Source organism: Eleutherodactylus coqui, chromosome 1, assembly GCF_035609145.1.
Source record: "Eleutherodactylus coqui strain aEleCoq1 chromosome 1, aEleCoq1.hap1, whole genome shotgun sequence".
Classification (NCBI taxonomy): domain Eukaryota; kingdom Metazoa; phylum Chordata; class Amphibia; order Anura; family Eleutherodactylidae; genus Eleutherodactylus; species Eleutherodactylus coqui.
The window spans coordinates 153,052,614-153,073,438 of NC_089837.1; the positions used below are offsets into that span (position 1 = coordinate 153,052,614).

At 45.1% G+C, this 20,825-nt stretch overlaps 2 protein-coding genes across 2 annotated transcripts in view; one reads left to right on the forward strand and one right to left on the reverse strand.

The window, feature by feature from the left end:
• Positions 1–405, forward strand: part of LOC136627016 (probable cation-transporting ATPase 13A5) — a 66,749-nt gene extending 66,344 nt beyond the window's left edge. Inside the window, exon 24 of the mRNA XM_066601976.1 lies at positions 89–405. Coding sequence (XP_066458073.1) covers positions 89–271 — 183 coding nt within the window. The 3' untranslated portion in view covers positions 272–405. The remainder of the gene's footprint in view (positions 1–88) is intronic.
• The window catches only part of PLAAT1 (phospholipase A and acyltransferase 1), a 197,301-nt gene that overhangs the window by 171,532 nt on the left and 4,944 nt on the right, over positions 1–20,825 (reverse strand). Inside the window, exon 3 of the mRNA XM_066601984.1 lies at positions 20,285–20,532. Coding sequence (XP_066458081.1) covers positions 20,285–20,532 — 248 coding nt within the window. The remainder of the gene's footprint in view (positions 1–20,284; positions 20,533–20,825) is intronic.

Here is a 20,825-nt window from a genome sequence, read left to right on the forward strand (position 1 = left end):
ATTATTATTATTTTTTTATATTAAGCAGACATAAACGGTGACAATAAATAATGATGTGATATTGCTGATTATTGGTCATTTTTTCCAGGTCTTTGTCTACAACAGAAAACTTTGGTTGGTCATAAAGAGGATTTTTGGTTACAAGTCCAAGAGCCAGTATAAGAATATTCAATGGGCTTTCGAAAAACATTCAGAAAGTCCTTTATTATTATCCGATGGGACAATTCCTTCAAGACAACAGTTTTCAGTGCTAGAAAGGGACTGTGCTTAATGGGTCATTCAGTAACAAAGGAAATGAGGAGTTGATTTGTAGAGGTAAATATTACTATACATGAATTCTAGTTTTTAAGTTTTTTGGGGGGATTATTTATAATAACTATCCTTTTCACTGAAGTACAATAAAAATCTGGGTTACTCATCATGTTATTACAAACAGTGAAAACCAAAACTGGAATGTTTCTTATAGAACACTCAATATATAATGTATTACTATTATTTTAAAGTACAGTATACATTGGTTTCAATTCAAGATATTCCCAAGTCTTCGTACAAAATGAAGTGATGAGCAAGAACACTGATGAAGACACTGTTAGCAAGCGATGTGTAATAAAGTTCTAACATTAAAAGGGTTGTGCAATTATGAGAAACTTTAATGGCCAGGCAGGTGACAAAATCAAAAAAGGCAGTATACTCAACTTTCATTTTAATGGTGTCTTATTCACTAGTGGTTTGTGTTGAGATGAATGAGTTCACGAGTTTGTTCTTTTAAAGTGGACAATATTTTCTTTAAAGTAAGCCATCATAGTGGTCTACATAGAGACGTGTACTAGTCCTGTAGTGGGCATTGCAAGGGAATATGAGGTACTAGATGGTTCACATTTACATTATTGAGCAACCATGTAACACATTTAAGCTGAGGTTGTGAAAGTGACAAATTCTTTATAGAGCAAATGTCAGCTCTTGCTAATTGGGTAGCCTCTGCACTGTGAGGTCTATGAGACCTAGTTGGGTCAACCCTTTTAGGGAACTATATTTATTCAATTTAAAACAATAGACACTAACACAAGGATCAATCTTCAAACCTACAATGTCTCAAAGTTATCTGATTGTTGAATCAATCAGTAACCACATTATTAAAAAAAAAAAAAAAATCAAACAGGTAGAAGAGGAGGGGGGTGAAAAGAGGGCAAACATGGATGAAGTTCCTGCAAGTCTTGAGGATACCATGAAATATGGATCTCCACTTTTGTCTTCATGCCCCACCTGCAGGACATTGACCCAGTGTGCTGTTAAGGATATGTACACCCTGGCCATGCATGCTGGACCACGTGTCCACGGATAGGTGCACCATGCCACTGACAGCTATTTTGCAACACCAGGGACACTTTTATCACTCACATGGCGGTGCAGGCCAGGGATGGCTTTTTGGGCAAAGAAATAGTGGCTGGGAATCTGGTACTGTGGGTTAGCATAGAGCATCACACTGCAGAAGGTGTCTGAGTCCACTAGCCCAAAGGGCAACATTTCCATTGCAGGCAATTGTGCAATGCTTGCATTTAGGCTCTGTGCTCGTGGATGGTTGGGGCGTTTTGTTTTTTTTGGGTTTTAATAGCTGCAGGATGGAGACCTGGCTGCTGACCTGGGACACACTGGAATATGGGGTAGATGTTAGTGAAGGTGGTGGAGATGGTGGCGGCTCAACTTCTGCTCTCCATTTTGCACTCCTAGCTCTGAAACCTGCAGCCTGGTCATCAATCGCGAAGGAGAGGATTGAAGTAAGCATGCTACTACCACAAAACTGCCTCCCTGTGCTCAGAGGTTACTGCATAAACATGGAGGAAGATGGAAGAAGAGATAGCTTCAGCAATGGAGGAGGGAGCAGGATGAGGCAGACTGATTTGTGGCCTATGTGGGCTTTTCAACGCAGTGGGTGGTGGGAATTTATGTGGCTGCTCATACTGGGTTGAAGTAGTTCACATTTTTACCATGGTTTACCAAGAGTGGTCATCTGTAAGATCTGTGATGTCTTCACCTGCGGTTTCAAAGAAGGACAAAACTGCACAAGTCTTGTGAGCACACCTAGCTGTGGGCCTGATGTTGCGACTAGTAGTAGCTGAAGGTAGCAGCACTGCCCTTTTGTTTTTCTCTGACACCCTACTTACTGTCATGGAACATCTGCCTCCTCCTCCTACACCTGCGAGGTGCTATGATAACTCTCCCTACCTCTCCAAGTTAGAGTGAGTATGTCATCCTCTTCCATCTCATTTTAGTTGTCCTCCTCCTGACTGTACTTTAGGTCACAGTGAGGACTACGAGGTTGGAACTCCGTTTTCATATCCCCTTGAGTACACTTTGCCTGTGGAGGGCTAACCACTAGAGATGAGCGAACGTACTCGTCCGAGCTTGATACTCGTCCGAGTATTAGCGTGTTCGAGATGCTCGTTACTAGAGGCGAGCACCACGCGATGTTCGAGTTACTTTCACTTTCATCTCTGAGACAGCGCGCTTTTCTGGCCAATAGAAAGACAGGGAAGGCATTACAACTTCCCCCTGTGACGTTCAAGCCCTATACCACCTCCCTGCAGTGAGTGGCTGGCGAGATCAGGTGTCACCCGAGTATATAAATCGGCCCCTCCCGCGGCTCGCCACAGATGCATTCTGACATAGTTCAGGGAAAGTGCTGTCTTGCTGGATCTGCTATAAGGAGAGTGTTAGGAGTTATTTTAGGCTTCAAGAACCCCAACAGTCCTTCTTAGGGCCACATCTGACCGTGTGCAGTACTGTTGAGGCTGCTTTTTGCAGTGTTGCACATTTTATTTTATTTTTTGTATATCGGCCGTGCAGAGCATTGCATCCTCAGTCTGCAGTAATTTTACATAGTATAGGGCCAGTAGTGCTGAGGCAGGGACAGTGAAAAAGGTGAAAGACATATACTGTCTATATAGGCAGTGGGCTTTTCCCAAAAAATTTGGGAAAAAACATTCTATTTGGGCTGCCTGTGACCGTCCTGAGTGTACTGCGTCTCTGCTGGGGGTAGTAGTCCTAATTAATACGCAGCCAGCTAAGTGTTACAGCAGGCTTGCGCAAAATTCTTTCCTGGCTCTGCGTTGGCCGTTACATCACCGCTGTCATCCTGTCCAGAGGGAAACAGTCTGCAGTAATTTTACATAGTATAGGGCCAGTAGTGCTGAGGCAGGGACAGTGAAAAAGGTGAAAGACGTATACTGTCTATATAGGCAGTGGGCTTTTCCAAAAAAAATTGGAAAAAAAAAATATTAGGGCTGCCTCTGACCGTCCTGAGTGTACTGCGTCTCTGCTGGGGGTAGTAGTCCTAATTAATACGCAGCCAGCTAAGTGTTACAGCAAGCTTGCGCAAAATTCTTTCCTGGCTCTGCTGTGCGTTCCGTAAGTGAAGTCAGCCTCCAACCACAGGCCAATAAGCGGCACATTTAATTACAGCGTTCTGTTTCTGCACTACTAGTAATACACCATGCTGAGGGGTAGGGGTAGGCCTAGAGGACGTGGACGCGGGCGAGGACGCGGAGGCCCAAGTCAGGGTGTGGGCACAGGCCGAGCTCCTGATCCAGGTGTATCGCAGCCGACTGCTGCGGGATTAGGAGAGAGGCACGTTTCTGGCGTCCCCACATTCATCTCACAATTAATGGGTCCACGCGGTAGACCTTTATTAGAAAATGAGCAGTGTGAGCAGGTCCTGTCTTGGATGGCAGAAAGTGCATCCAGCAATCTATCGACCACCCAGAGTTCTGCGCCGTCCACTGCTGCAACTCTGAATCCTCTGGCTGTTGCTCCTCCTTCCTCCCAGCCTCCTCACCCCATTACAATGACACATTCTGAGGAGCAGGCAGACTCCCAAGAAATGTTCTCGGGCCCCTGCCCAGAATGGGCAGCAATGGTTCCGAATCCGCTCCCACTGGAGGAGTTTGTCGTGACCGATGCCCAACCTTTGGAAAGTTCCCGGGGTCCGGGGGATGAGGCTGGGGACTTCCGGCAACTGTCTCAAGAGCTTTCAGTGGGTGAGGAGGACGATGACGATGAGACACAGTTGTCTATCACTCAGGTAGTAGTAATTGCAGTAAGTCCGAGGGAGGAGCGCACAGAGGATTCGGAGGAAGAGCAGCAGGACGATGAGGTGACTGACCCCACCTGGTTTGCTACGCCTACTGAGGACAGGTCTTCAGAGGGGGAGGCAAGGGCAGCAGCAGGGCAGGTTGGAAAAGGCAGTGCGGTGGCCAGGGGTAGAGGCAGGGCCAGACCGAATAATCCACCAACTGTTTCCCAAAGCGCCCCCTCGCGCCATGCCACCCTGCAGAGGCCGAGGTGCTCAAAGGTCTGGCAGTTTTTCACTGAGAGTGCAGACGACCGACGAACAGTGGTGTGCAACCTTTGTCATGCCAAGATCAGCCGGGGAGCCACCACCACCAGCCTCACCACCACCAGCATGCGCAGACATATGATGGCCAAGCACCCCACAAGGTGGGACGAAGGCCGTTCACCGCCTCCGGTTTGCACCGCTGCCTCTCCCCCTGTGCCCCAACCTGCCACTGAGATCCAACCCCCCTCTCAGGACACAGGCACTACCGTCTCCTGGCCTGCACCCACACCCTCACCTCCGCTGTCCTTGGCCCCATCCACCAATGTCTCTCAGCGCACCATCCAGCCGTCGCTAGCGCAAGTGTTGGAGCACAAGCGCAAGTACGCCGCCACGCACCCGCACGCTCAAGCGTTAAACGTGCACATAGCCAAATTTATCAGCCTGGAGATGCTGCCGTATAGGGTTGTGGAAACGGAGGCTTTCAAAGGTATGATGGCGGCGGCGGCCCCGCGCTACTCAGTTCCCAGTCGCCACTACTTTTCCCGATGTGCCGTCCCAGCCCTGCACGACCACGTCTCCCGCAACATTGTATGCGCCCTCACCAACGCGGTTACTGCCAAGGTCCACTTAACAATGGACACGTGGACAAGCACAGGCGGGCAGGCCGACTATATCTCCCTGACGGCACATTGGGTGAATTTAGTGGAGGCTGGGACAGAGTCAGAGCCTGGGACCGCTCACGTCCTACCCACCCCCAGAATTGTGGGCCCCAGCTCGGTGGTTGTATCTGCGGCGGTGTATGCTTCCTCCACTAAACCACCCTCCTCCTCCTCCTCCTATGCAACCTCTGTCTCGCAATCAAGATGTGTCAGCAGCAGCACGTCGCCAGCAGTCGGTGTCGCGCGGCACGGCAGCACAGTGGTGGGCAAGCGTCAGCAGGCCGTGCTGAAACTACTCAGCTTAGGAGAGAAGAGGCACACGGCCCACGAACTGCTGCAGGGTCTGACAGAGCAGACCGACCGCTGGCTTGCGCCACTGAGCCTCCAACCGGGCATGGTCGTGTGTGACAACGGCCGTAACCTGGTGGCGGCTCTGCAGCTCGGCAGCCTCACGCACGTGCCATGCCTGGCCCACATCTTTAATTTGGTGGTTCAGCGCTTTCTAAAAAGCTACCCACGCTTGTCAGACCTGCTCGGAAAGGTGCGCCGGCTCTGCGCACATTTCCGCAAGTCCCACACGGACGCTGCCACCCTGCCCACCCTGCAACATCGGTTTAATCTGCCAGTGCACCGACTGCTGTGCGACGTGCCCACACGGTGGAACTCTACGCTCCACATGTTGGCCAGGCTCTATGAGCAGCGTAGAGCTATAGTGGAATACCAACTCCAACATGGGCGGCGCAGTGGGAGTCAGCCTCCTCAATTCTTTACAGAAGAGTGAGCCTGGTTGGCAGACATCTGTCAGGTCCTTGGAAACTTTGAGGAGTCTACCCAGATGGTGAGCGGCCATGCTGCAATCATTAGCGTCACCATTCCTCTGCTATGCCTCTTGAGAAGTTCCCTGCAAAGCATAAAGGCAGATGCTTTGCGCTCGGAAACAGAGGCGGGGGAAGACAGTATGTTGTTGGATAGTCAGAGCACCCTCCTGTCTATATCTCAGCGCGTTGAGGAGGAGGAGGAGCATGAGGAGGATGAGGAGGAGGGGGAAGAGACAGCTTGGCCCACTGCTGAGGGTACCCATGCTGCTTGCCTGTTATCCTTTCAGCGTGTATGGCCTGAGGAGAAGGAGGAAGAGGAGGAGGAGGAGGAGGATCCTGAAAGTGATCTTCCTAGTGAGGACAGCCATGTGTTGCATACAGGTACCCTGGCACACATGGCTGACTTCATGTTAGGATGCCTTTCTCGTGACCCTCGCGTTACACGCATTCTGGCCACTACGGATTACTGGGTGTACACACTGCTCGACCCACGGTATAAGGAGAACCTTTCCACTCTCATACCCGAAGAGGAAAGGGGTTCGAGAGTGATTCTATACCACAGGACCATGGCGGACAAACTGATGGTAAAATTCCCATCCGACAGCGCTAGTGGCCGATGGTGCAGTTCCGAGGGCCAGGTAGCAGGGGAGGCGCGGAGATCAGGCAGCATGTACAGCACAGGCAGGGGAACACTCTCTAAGGCCTTTGACAGCTTTCTGGCTCCCCAGCAAGACTGTGGCACCGCTCCCCAGTCACGGCTGAGTCGGCGGGAGCACTGTAAAAAGATGGTGAGGGAGTACGTAGCCGATAGCACGACCGTCCTCCGTGACGCCTCTGCCCCCTACAACTACTGGGTGTCGAAGCTGGACACGTGGCCTGAACTCGCGCTGTATGCCCTGGAGGTGCTTGCTTGTCCTGCGGCTAGCGTCTTGTCAGAGAGGGTGTTTAGTGCGGCTGGGGGAATCATCATGGATAAGCGTACCCGCCTGTCAACCGACAGTGCCGACAGGCTTACACTCATCAAGATGAACAAAGCATGGATTTCCCCAGACTTCTCTTCTCCACCAGCGGACAGCAGCGATACCTAAACAATACGTAGGCTGCACCCGCAGATGGAAGCATCGTTCTCTATCACCATCAAAAACGGGGACCTTTTAGATTGCAATCTGTGTATTCTATTCATCCTCCTCCTCCTGCTCCTCCTCCTGAAACCTCACGTAATCACGCCGAACGGGCAATTTTTCTTAGGCCCACAAGGCTCAGTCATATAATTTTTGTAAACAATTTTTATACGTTTCAATGCTCATTAAAGCGTTGAAACTTGCACCTGAACCAATTTTTATTTTAACTGGGCTGCTTCCAGGCCTAGTTACAAATTAAGCCACATTAACCAAAGCGATTAATGGGTTTCACTTGCCCTCTTGGTTGGGCATGGGCAATTTTTCTGAGGTACATTAGTACTGTTGCTACACCAATTTTTTTGGGCCCTCGCCTACAGTGTAAACTAATTAATTTTTTGCCCACCTGCATTAAAGCTGACGTTACATCAGCTGTGCTGGGCACTGCAATGGGATATATTTATGTACCGCCGGTGGCTTCCTGGGACCCACCCATGCTGTCGGTCCACATGGACTTCCCATTAGGGAGATGTACATGCCTGTGTATACTTATAAAAAACTCGAGCCTGACTGGGGCATGCAGTTTGGGCCGAAGCCCACCTGTATTTTATCTGACGTTACCTCAGCTGTGCAGGGCAATGTAATGGGATATATTTATGTACCGCCGGTGGCTTCCTGGCACCCACCCATGCTGTCGGTCCACACGGAGTTGTAACTGCATGTGTTCACTTCTAAAGAACCCCAGTCTGACTGAGGCATGCAGGGTGGGCCGAAGCCCACCTGTATTTTATCTGGCGTTACCTCAGCTGTGCAGGGCAATGCAATGGGATATATTTATGTACCGCCGGTGGCTTCCTGGCACCCACCCATACTGTCGGTCCACACGGAGTTGTAACTGCATGTGTCCACTTCTAAAGAACCTCAGTCTGACTGGGGCATGCAGTGTGGGCCGAAGCCCACCTGCATTAAACATGACATTACCTCACCTGTGATGGGCACTGCAATGGGTTATATTTATGTACCGCCGGTGGGTTCCAGGGAGCCACCCATGCTGTGTGTCCACAGGGACTTCACATTAGGGATTTGTACCTGCCAGTGTCTATGTATTAAAAACCCCGGTCAGACTGGGGCATGCAGTGTGGGCCGAAGACCACCTGCATTTAATCGGACGTTACCTCAGCTGTGATGGGCAATGCAATGGGATATATTTATGTACCGCCGGTGGCTTCCTGGGACCCACCCATGCTGTCGGTCCACACGGAGTTGTAACTGCATGTGTCCACTTCTAAAGAAACCCAGTCTGACTGGGGCATGCAGTGTGGGCTGAAGCCCACCTGCATTTAACATGACATTACCTCAGCTGTGATGGTCAATGCAATGGGATATATTTATGTACCGCCAGTGGGTTCCAGGGAGCCACCCATGCTGTGGTCCACAGGGAGTTGTAACTGCATGTGTCTACTTCTAAAGAATCCCAGTCTGACTGGGGCATGCAGTGTGGGCCGAAGCCCAACTGCATTTAACATGACATTACATCAGCTGTGCTGGGCACTGCAATGGGATATACTTATGTACTGCCGGTGGGTTCCAGGGAGCCACCCAAGCTGTGGGTGCACACGGAATTCCCATTGCGGAGTTGTACCTGCCTGTGACTATTTATAAAAAAAACGCGGTCTGACTGGGGCATGCAGACACCTTGACAGAATGAATAGTGTGTGGCACATAGGTTCCCCATTGCTATGCCCACGTGTGCAGCTCCTGATAGAGGTGGCACAGGATTGGATTTCTCATTGCTTCTGTACAGCATTGTGGGCTATCGCCCCGCCCCTTTTAAAGAGGGTCGCTGCCTAGCCGTGCCAACCCTCTGCAGTGTGTGGCTGCGGTTCCTCCTCATGGCAGACGCACTTATAAATAGACATGATGGTGGTGTGGCATGAGGGCAGCTGAAGGCTGCGCAGGGACACTTTGGTGTGTGCTGTGGACACTGGGTCGTGCGGGGGGGGGGGGGTGTTTGGGCAGCATGTAACCCAGGAGAAGTGGCAGCGGAGTGTCATGCAGGCAGTGATTGTGCTTTGTTGGAGGTAGTGTGGTGCTTAGCTAATGTATGCATTGCTAATGAGGGCTTTTCAGAAGTAAAAATTGTTGGGAGGGGGGGGGGCACTCTTGCCGCTATTGTGGCTTAATAGTGGGACCTGGGAACTTGAGATGCAGCCCAACATGTAGCCCCTTGCCTGCCCTATCCGTTGCTGTGTCGTTCCCATCACTTTCTTGAATTGCCCAGATTTTCACAAATGGAAACCTTAGCGAGCATCGGTGATATACAAAAATGCTCAGGTCGCCCATTGACTTCAATGGGGTTCGTTATTCGAAACGAACCCTCGAGCTTGCGAAATTTTCGTCCCGAGTAACGAGCACCCGATCATTTTGGTGCTCGCTCATTCCTACTAACCACATGCAATTACCCACCCTTCTCTTCTTCTACAGAGGAAAAAATGTTTGGGCATCAATGCATTGAATGTCTTGGTCTTCTCCTTCTGGTTGTTTGGACTGCCCAGTTGACATCCATCAAAAGATTCAGAGATTTTGAAGAAATTCATGTACACAAGGAACAAGGCTGCTGGTCAATATAGGATGCTCAAGATTTACAAGCCCTCAGGCAGCACAGGAAATCACTGCGTGGACTCAGGAGTACTTCCAGAAACAATTATCTTTGAACACAGGTCACTGTGCAATCTACAAATGCAATTTAAAGCAAAGAAGAAGCCATATATCAAGACAATCCAGAAATGCTGGCATCTTCTCTGGGATAAAGCTCATTTAAAATGGACTAAAGCAAAATGGAAAGCTGTTCTGTGGTTAAATGAATCAAAAATTTGAAGTTATTCTTGGAAACCACAGACTCCATGTCCTGCGAACTTAAGGAGAGCGGCCATCCAGTTTATTATCTTAAATTTCTCCAAATTCTCAAAATCTTTTGATGATTATATGCACTGTAGATGGTGGAATATTCAAAACCTTTGCAATTTTAGATTGAGAAACATTTTTTTGAAAATGTTCCTTTTCATTTATTGGTGAACGTCAGACCATCTTTGCTTCTGAGAGACTCTGCCTCTTTAGCAAGCTCTTTTTATGCACAGTCATGTGACGTAGAAGAAAAATGACCCTCCAGCTGTTTTTCATTAGTACCACTTACTTTTCCACCTTTTTGTTACTCCTGCCCCAACTTTTGTGAGATATGTTGCTGCCATTAATTCCTAAATTAGTTACATTTTGTTAACGAAATGGAAAAATATCTCACTTTTAACTCCTGATATGTGTTCTATGTTCTATACTGAAAAAAATATGGTTATATGAGATTTCCAAATCATTGCATTCTTTTTTCTTTACATTTATTTACTGTCGTGTCACTACCAGCAAACTGTTAAGTCTCTGCCAGCACACTTTTCTACTGTTGGTTCTATCCTGACTAGCATGGGTTAATATCTCCTGTGCTTACTAATTAAAGTTAAGTAGTCCTGCAGCTGATAGCTAAGGTAGTGGCTGGTGACTGACAACACTGTCAGCCAATCAGCTTCTCCCCTTTCCCTACATAATCCAGCTCTTCCTGGCTGGAAGTGCCAGTTATAGTCAGTACTTCTGGTCAAGTCAGCTTGCTCAGTAGACCTGTCTGTTGTCTGGCTCCTGTCTTCTGATTAGTCCCCTGTGTTTCTGTTAGTTGTGTATTTTATTTGTTGTCAGTTACTGTTTGTTCCCGGTTTCTGTGCTCTAGCTCTCCTCTGACTTTGGATCTGGTCTAGCGCAAGTAGTTTGGTCACCCCTTTTGGGACAGGTGCTCTGCTTCAAGGTGGGTTCTGTTAGAGGGGTTCAGAGTTCCCCACTCTGTTTACTACGCCTTGGTTCTGTCTGCTCCTGCATCTGGCCACCTCAGAAGCAAGCATACATGCCTGTCCTGACTGCTCCAGCACCAAATCACGACATGATTTTGGCTGCAGTCCAGGTCGAAAATGACATTTACATTTTATATAGCATCACAACTTTTTTGGATTTGGGGTTGTAAAACACTACACAGGCTTTGATTGACCAGTGCTGCCAATGTGAGCAGTACCGGGCCATCAGAGCAGCATGTAGTATTTTAGACTACCAATGCATACTAATAACACAATGTGCTTCTGGTAGGCAGAGAAGCTGTTCAGCCATTCTTCTTTGTGCAGGCAAGGAGGGTTGCTCTAACCCTCAAATGTACTTGATTAAATGTATGAATTCACGACTATGCACTATACAATTACAACAGTGAGTCCCATTTCTTATTAATCCCTTACAAAGTAAGCAATAATGCACAATCTCAAAAGACTTTAGTTTCGTATGCAGAGTCTCAATTGTACAAATACTTTTACATAGAGCACATTCTGTGCTTTGGCAGCAAATCAGCAAGCACGCTTAATCCGTATATGAGAAATATGAGACATGTCTGCAACTGTGATAATGTACCTGTAGTATAACAAAGGCAATAGGATTGTGAAATCTCTGAAACAGTGGATTTATTCAAAAGCTTTTGTTCTATCTATAATCCTATCAGAACTTTGTTTGTGGAATAACAAATAAAAAAGATATAAACTGCTGAGGATTTCTTTATTAGCAATTAACACAGTTTTTTGAAGTTTGCTTCACTGTTGTGGTCATGGGGCTATAAGTGTTTTTCATATTGCCCAACTTTGAGAGACTATTGAAACCAAGCGTGAAATTTCCTATATGATGCCATGGGAGTAGTTGTCCTACAGGATCTTAACCCCTTAGTGACCAGGCTTTTTTGCTTTTTTCCATTTTTGTTTTTTCCTACTCTCTTTTAAAAAATCGTAGCTCCTTTATTTATCCATCGAAGTCGCTGTATGAGGGCTTGTTTTTTGCAGGACGAGTTGTATTTTTAAATGGCACTATTTATTGTACCATATAATGTACTGAAAAACTTTTTAAAAATTCTTAGCTGAGAGAAATGGGAAAAAAAACGACATTCCACCATCTTTCGGTGCGTCCTGTTTCTACGACGCACAAACTGCAACAAATCGACCTGATATTTTTATTCTATGGGTCAGTACGATTACTACGATACCAAACTTATATAGTATTGTTTTTGCTGTAGTACTTGTATTTTTTTTTTAAGATATTAAATTTTTTTCAATTATTTTCTGCGGTCATTTGTGCGTGCGATAACTTTTTTATTTTTCCGTTGACGTAGTTGAGCAAGGGCTCATTTTTTGCGGGATGTCCTGTAGTTTCCGATAGTATCAATATGGAATACATACGACTTTTTGATCGCTTTTTATTGCGTTTTTTCTGGGAGACAGGGTAACTAAAAAAATGCATTTCTGGCGTTCTTTATTTTTTTTTTGGACAACGTTCACAATGCAGAAAAAATAATGCACTACTTTGATAGATCTGACTTTTACGGACGCGGCAATATCAAATACATATTTTTATTTTATGATTTAGATTTTTTAATAATAGATATGGCAAAAGGGGGGTGATTTAAACTTTTATAACTTTTTTTTTTTTTTTACAATTTAAAAAACTTTATTGATCTTTTTTTTTACTTTACTTTGAAGTCCCCCTGGGGGACTTTAACATGCGATGCTTTGATCGCTCCTGCAGTATGACGTAATGCTATAGCATTACGTCATACTGCTTTTTCACAGGCAGTCTATCAAGCCACCTTGTGTGGATAGCTTGATAGGCAGTCTGCTAAGGCAGCCCTGGGGCCATTCATTAGGCCCCCGGCTGCCATGACACCTGCATGGATCCCCCGATCTCACCGCGGGGGGGCCGTGCGGGACCCCCAAACAGCGTTCGGGGGATTTAAATGCCGCTGTCAGAATTGACAGCGGCATTTAAAGGGTTAATAGCCGTGATCAGCCGAACAGCCAAGCGTGGCTATTGCCCGCGGGTGTCAGCTGTAATAAACAGCTGACGCCCGCGCTGTATGGAAGGAGATAGCGGCGCTACCTCCCTCCATACACGTCCTGCAGCTGCAGGACGTAAAAAAACACTATGGCCCGGTCGTTAAGGGGTTAAGACTTGTCTCTTGTTGGTTGCTCATGAGAGGTTCCCCTTCCCTACTGACCAGGCATTTAACTGTGAGGCTTTGTATCATGCCAAAAAAACTAATTTTGGATAGCACCCCCTACCCTCCTCCAGTGACTCAGGCATTGGATTTGTTCAACTAATCTTGTGCTACCTCTCAAGAGATGGATCTTCATACATAGAAAAAAAGAGGTAGAATTCCATGAAATATGGGATAAATAGATTAATTCACCAACTGTTATCCTTTCAATATACCTCTTATGACAGCTAATAGGCATCATCTATTTCTCCTTGAGCTGCATCAATTAGCTTAATTGGCCTTTCCTCTGTGACAGATTTACCTAGGTTAGAGATCTAAAGATGCATTTTTCTTTATACAAACGTTCGGCACACCAATGGTGGTTGCTCATTGCATGCAAAAATTTGAGTGGGATCAAGGGCCCTTAATTGAAATCAACATGAGCTGCGCCTGCAATTACAACCACCGGAAACTACATGAAGGTCATTACAGAGACTTGTGCTGCTTCTGCTTCGACTACAGCGCTTACAGCATGCTCCCGCTCAGTTGATTGGTCGGGGTCCCAAGCGGACCTCGGACGATCAACTATTGATGACCTATCCTGATGATAGGCCATCAATAGTATTCTCCCAGGGAAACCGCTTTAATCCTGCAGATGCAGCTGTCATTGCTAACTGTAGCGTATAAATGTTTTTTCAGATCTCTCTCACTTCCACCCTGCTCTTCCCCGACGCCACGCCGAGCATGTTAGGACAAGAGCAATGCTCGCTTGAGTAACTGCCTTATCCAAGCGTGCTCGCTCATCTCTAGTTAAAACTCTATAAATCTATTGTCATAATTGTAATAACCCATAAAATAAAGATAGCATAATATTTGTACCATACTGTCATCGCCATAAAAATAAATCCCAAAAAACAATGGTGAAATTGCCTTTTTCCATTGCCCCACAATTTTAGTGTGACAGTTAAAGAGTTTGTCTTACGAAAAAAAATTATCACCTATAACAGGATAAGTGACAAGGGTCTGATTGCTGGGGGTCCCAACTCTGTTCATGAGGATGGGGGCTTGACCCCCTCTCCCCACTTTATACATCTGCTACCAGACTCCCTGTAAAATACATTACATGAAGAATGTTTTGGCAGCATTTTTATATAACATTTTTCTTCTGATTCTAGCACTTATAACCGAATGAGAAATTATCACGCAAAAAATCTAATATCTTGTGACTGCATAATACTTGTTTTGTGTGTGCTTGGAAGAAAAAAACATACAAGATGGCATTTTCTAGATAATCATATAGTACAAAAAGGTCAAGAAAAGTTTACTTCAGTTGTCACAATATACAAAAGATTACTTGTTAGATCTATTGATCATTTTCTTTCGCACAATCTTTTTTCTGTAGAATTATAACTTGTTTAGAAAATAAAGTTCAACAGTTTTCTGTTGTGAAATTGAGCTGGTAGATCGGAGTGACATCATTTTAAAAGAATGACAGCAGGTAATATAACCTCAAGCCTTCAGTCCACAGATAGACTGAAACTGGAAGGTCACTTTAAGATTTTGGCCCCCTGTCCACAGCCGTTGCGAAATATCACCAGCGATATTCCGCCGCGGGGAAGGAGGGGGCCGCTGTCAGTTCTCTGAGGTGAGCCTATTTGCCAATTTGGCAAGTCCAGCTCGTCTGTGTGTCAGTTATTACTAATGGAGATAACTCCATATCTAGCAACCTAGATATTCCCCATGGGAAAAGTCCAGACCTTTGTGGAGAATGGGGGGGGGGGGGGGGGGGGGGGGTGAAGAATGCACAACCCCTTAAACTCTGCTCTCTGGTTAAGCCACAACCCACATCTATTAGTGACCAAGTAGATCCATGTCTCAAGTCAGACTCTATTGCCGTTGTATTGAAAAGCATAATTGACTTCAATTTTGGCAATTAAGATATATTGGGACATATATATTCAAATCAGCATCGCCACACACTCAACTAAATGTGTTCATTAGAGTCACAAATTAATCCTCTCTTAAGCCTCAAACATTGACTGATTTAATATGTGGTAAGACAGGATACTGAGTAAACATTACAATAACAATGTTCTACCAGACCAAGAGAAGCTTGATATCTTAATATGCTGCTAAGAGGGAACAGCAGCTTATTTTATACTTATCATTGCTACTAATCTGCATTCATAATGTGCATATAGAACTGCACTGATTTTGTTTTAGATTTAGCTAATATTACTCACAGAATAAGATGTCCCAAACTGTAAAACTCTGTAGTCACCAAGAACCAGGCCTTCAGCCGAGGAGACAGCAGGGTATAAGTTGGCAGCAGTTCATGGCGGCTCTACCATTTCCTTTCCCAAATGCTGAAGTATAGCCCAGCCCAGTCAGTAGCAAGGGAGATAAGATTTTAGCAGACTCAATTACCACAGATCAGTCCTAGATTATTGTCGTGATGCCAGTGTCCGTAGATAAGCAATAAGTTGCTCGGGATGAATAAATGAATCCACAGACAAAGAGTGCTTTTCAAAACTGGGGACACACGGTTTCCTTTTACTTATGATCCAACATTGATTTTCCAACACAGACAAATTACTTGTACTTCTCAACATGCAGATGCTTCTAAATAGATTTCTGAGCTCTAACTTCCAAACATACTTGACAACATCCTCAGTCACTGTTATCTGAAGGACATTCTCTTGTGTTGCCTTTCAAATCACTCTTACTTTAGCTGTTAGCAGTAACGGGCTTCTGTGCTTCCCCTCTAGATGCAGTTCAGTAGGGGTGTATGCAGCACTTGCATTCACACACCAACGCTCAAGCAGCTTCTCCTGTGCTTCCATCCCCAGAGGAGACAAGCCTTCTAGTAGTAGAGACATAACTGCGGCTTAGCCCCAGCAGGAGCATCAGCCCGCCTCTCCTGCGAGCACCTCCTTCTCCAAACTACCCACGACTCACTTCCTCTTCATCTCTCACTTATAACTCCTCCCCCTACTCCCAAACTACCATTCATAACACACTCGTAGGATAGGGAGACAATCAAACTGACTTAAAGGGGTTGTCTCGCGAAAGCAAGTGGGGTTCAGCACTTCTGTATGGCCATATTAATGCACTTTGTAATATTCATCGTGCATTAAATATGAGCCATACAGAAGTTATTCACTTACCTGCTCCGTTGCTGGCATCCCCGTCTAATTTCGGGGTCTTCTTGCTTTTTTAGACGCACTTGCGCAAAAGGGTCTTTTCCTTCTGGTCGGTCCGCCCCCTTCTACGCGTCATTGCGTAGCTCCGCCCCGTCGCGTGTGCCGATTCCAGCCAATCAGGAGGCTGGAATCGGCAATGGACCGCACAGAGCCCACGGTGCACCATGGGAGAAGACCCGCGGTGCATCGTGGGTGAAGATCCCGGCGGCCATCTTGGAGAAGGAAGAAGTAGGAAGAAGGAAGAAGTCGCAGAGCGGGGATTCGGGTAAGTAATATATATTTTTTTATTTTAACACATCCCTTGGGTTTGTCCTGCGCCGAACGGGGGGCCTATGCAAAAAAAAAAAAAACGTTTCGGCGCGAGACAACCCCTTTAAAGACAAACAGACTTACAAATGATGGAGGGACCCTAACTCTGAGTCACTACAACTCTAATAAAAAAATTGAAGGGGTAAGGAATTTACCAGGGGCAGTTGTATCAAATATGCAATATTTGCCCAATAGGTTAGTGGGTCTTAACCCATTCCAATCCAATTTCCCTGCATCTGCAGCCTCCCCAACTCTTATTTATTTTGGGTGGTAAAGAGCCTTGTGGATTACTTGGAATAACGTAACAGAAATACATAAAAGCAAACTCAAATTATGCTTTTATTCGCAATTTTTCGCTAAAAAAAACTGTTTCCGTTTATTGTGGTTTATAATTTTTGAGAGTGTGGTATTTTTTTAAGCGCTCTCCTAAATGAATTCCAGGTTTCCTACTGCATGTCTTACAGTAGAAACTAGTTTCTCTCCTTTCTCCGTTCTTCTGCTACAAACCATGCAATCCTTTGTGGTTTTGTTATTCATTTTGAATGAGAAAATGCATCTTCCCATTTAGTCTTTCCTTAGCATCCGAGGTTGATGGTCTTCCCCTCTTTCTCATATTTGCATTCCCACATTGCCCACAACTAAGTAATTAGTTTTTTTCTGTATGATAAGTGGGTCAGCATTTTGGCTATCTGTAACTTCTATCAGCCAGAAGAATCATTTTTACCACTATTTGTAGAATCTTCTGGTTAAACAATAGCATCCACAGTACTGACCAGCTCTGTCCACTTCTCTCATAAATTTTGTATAGTCCAAAATAAAGGTTGGTTTTTGAATTTCAACAGGCTGTTTCTTCTGATAACTAGTGACGACTGGACTGCTGGGGTGCAGAGCAGGGGAGCCCTGGTCTTGGTGACCTCCCCTAGCTGCCACAATCCAGGAAACTGGCTCTGGGTGCATGGTCCCATTCCTAGGGGGCGTGCACCTAGAGAGTCGAGTCACTGGGGATCCAGCGAGTACCATTCTGAGCCGCGCTCCCGTTGCCATGACCTTGGGCCTGCTTGCTCTGTCCTCCTGTCTTAAGCAGGCGCCGGGGGCTGTCTCTCCCAGCATCCTGTTATTGGTCCCTAATGCTGACAGGATCCCCGCCCCAAATCAGCTGCTGGGGCGGGAGTTCTGACAGCATTTCAACTGCTCAGTTCCCTTTTGTGTTTGCCAGTGTATGTTTCGTCTCCAGTTACCCCCGCGTATTCCTGATTTGATGCTCTGTTTTGACTTGTTTGCTTGGACCCGACTTTGCCTTCGCCTGACCCCTTGTACTGCGCTCTCTCTTGTTGCCAACTCGGATTGCCTGACCTGCTTCTGTGTTTTGTTTGTTTCCCGATATTTTTTTCTGTAGTCTAACTCCTTCCAGTATTTTTCTGTTAGTCTACTCCCTGTCCTGCATCCCTAGTGAGCCTAGGGACTGTCGCCCAGTTGTCGCCCTGGGGCCTCACCCAGGGAGACAAGTAGGTAGGGACAGGGGTTGTGGGTAGTTTCACGGACTTCCAGTTACCCGGATCCCAGCTCCGTGACAATTCCATCTTCATTTTTGGGTGAACACTTTGCGGAAGGGTGAATTCCTGTTGTGTCACTGTGTATAGGAACTGTATAAGATCCCTATCGCCATCAGGATATTCCTTCCAGCTACTTGTAACAGGTAGTAAATTATTGCCACTTCTTCATCACTGTTTTCAGCATCACTGGAAGTATTATCACTGAAAGCAGTAACATGTTCTTCATGGTCACTGTCATCACTAAAATGTCCTTCACCATCACTATACTCCATAATCCGCCTTTGAATATCTTCATCACTACCTCTCTCCATCAATTATTCTCAAATTTTGAATCTGCAGTGCAAGAATTTATAGTGCTGCGTTGCAAGAATACACCACCAGTGTGATGACATAATGCATCAAATTTTTACACTGGCCAGCCTCCGACACTACAGCGCAGGGGCTTTTAACTGTAACTACATGTGCCGGAGAGTCTCTGACAGCAGAGTGCTCTCTGGTACACTATTATATACATGTGTTAGACCTAATCCAACAGTGGAGCTTTGCAGGAAAATCTGCATCTCGGATGAGGTCCGACACAGGATTAGAAAGGATTCATATACCTTAAGAGCACATAAAGGGGCTATCCAGCCTTTAAAACTTGATGACCTATACTCAGGAGTGTTCTGGCACAGGGTGGCTTTACATATAGGCTTTCTGGCAGTTTTTCATCTCTTTTTCTGAATCAAAGCCAGAAGCAGGTTCTAATAATATGGGTAATATAAAAGAAGGACTTATACTTGTCCTTCCTGCTGGATGCACTTTAGGCTATGTGGAAAAACTGCCACAAAAACCTCTGTGCATAACCAGCCTAAATCCTCTTAGAATGGACACAATGTACAACACTACTGATAAATTTCTTCCAGAGTTTCTCAAATTGGTGATTTTCCAAAATGACATATTCATTTCTTGAAAAAATTGAGGCAAGAGTGGGTAGGTACTTTTCATGATCCCTTCTGTATCATTAGCAACATGCTTAAGCCATAATTACTTGAATTACTACAAAAAATTCACTGCAAAGATCACATTTTAATCCAAAGAGTCCAAAGTCACACTACGGAAAATCCTGTTTTGTGAAAATGATATGTTGGATTGAAGTCACTTTGGAAATTACCTTTTCAATTTTTCATTATGGAGTCATTCAGACTGGATGGAAGCTGATCGCTGTGTTTGAAATTGCCTTTTAATATAATAGCTTTCATATTTTCTATATTGTGTCAGTGACTAGAAAAGTGCTCCGCCACAGGTAATTCTGTCTTTCTCTCTTTAATTGTGTGGCGATGCGATCTCATCCGTGCTCTTAGTTTTTGGTTTTTTTTCTCAAACACAAGGCATTCACTGCACAAGATTGGGTATACAACATTGGACCTGAAATATGTGAATGTCCCCGGGATCTAATAGTCCTGCTGTATGTTGGGGATTTGTATCCTGTCAGTACATGTGTGCAGGTCTTGCAGCTCCTTACATTGCAGGGATAAGTTCCTTTTTCTGTGTCAGAGGGCAATGAACTCCTGATTATAAAGTTCCTCAAATTTGGAGGCAATTTCAAATCCCAACATCACAGAAGAATTTGGTAGTACAAATTTATAACAACCTTTGGCACTGTCAAGATCGGAATGAACCTCGGAGGGAGCTTCTTGCATCAGTGGAAAACATGAGAAATTTGCAGTAGGGATAACACACTTGTCTGGTAACCCCCTAACACAGATTCAAAGACCAAAAAACTTTCACATCCCTTTTCAGTGGACTAATTAAGCATTTACTCCTCTACTCATTCTGTTCTGGTAGTGTTTTAAGTGCAAATTAATCACACCATGTCTTTGCCGTGTCATAAGTATGTGTCTATATATATGTATATATATATATATATATATATATATATATATATATATATATATATATATATATATATATATATATATATATATACACACACACACACACACACACACACACACACACACACACACACACACACACCTCTTCTGATCTATTCCATTTAAGACTGAGGAAGAACCCTGCATAGGTCCGAAAGCTCACTATAACATCATGTATTTTTGTTAGCCATTAAAATGCAGAATATCTACAAGATTACTTGGTTTCTCTTACTGAGAACAATCACATTTCACAATGAAGTAAAATGATTCTTTAAAAATACCTGAACAGAAGCGTTTTCTCCATAACGAAGCAAGATGATGAATTGCTCACAGTCTGGCCCTAGCAGATCAGTGCATACTTTTGTATCCATTAGGATTTGTGCTTGATGAATGATTTTCTCATAAGGAAGAACTGAAAATTCACCGTCATATTTATTGTTCACTTTAAAAGAACCATTGCCAACAGCTTCCTCCAATAGCTGCATTTTAATAAAGGACTGTTTGCATTTAGTGGTTTGTGGCATCTCCTCTGTGAATAGAAGACTATAATAAGTATTACAAAAATAATAGGCTAATTATTGCAATCCAATCTGCAAATATGAATATCAATCTACAAATAAAACATTGTAGTTTATTAGCCAATAATAAGAATGTTGTTTTTTTGAACATACAGATGTACCAAATGTGTAGTTGGCATTTAATATGTTATGATAACTTAACTTCCAGGTACTACAATATTCTAAATCAAGTTGTCACAATATGCCAATCATGTTAATGACTACTACATTGGAATAAAACAGTGAATTTATTAGTGCGTTCCTC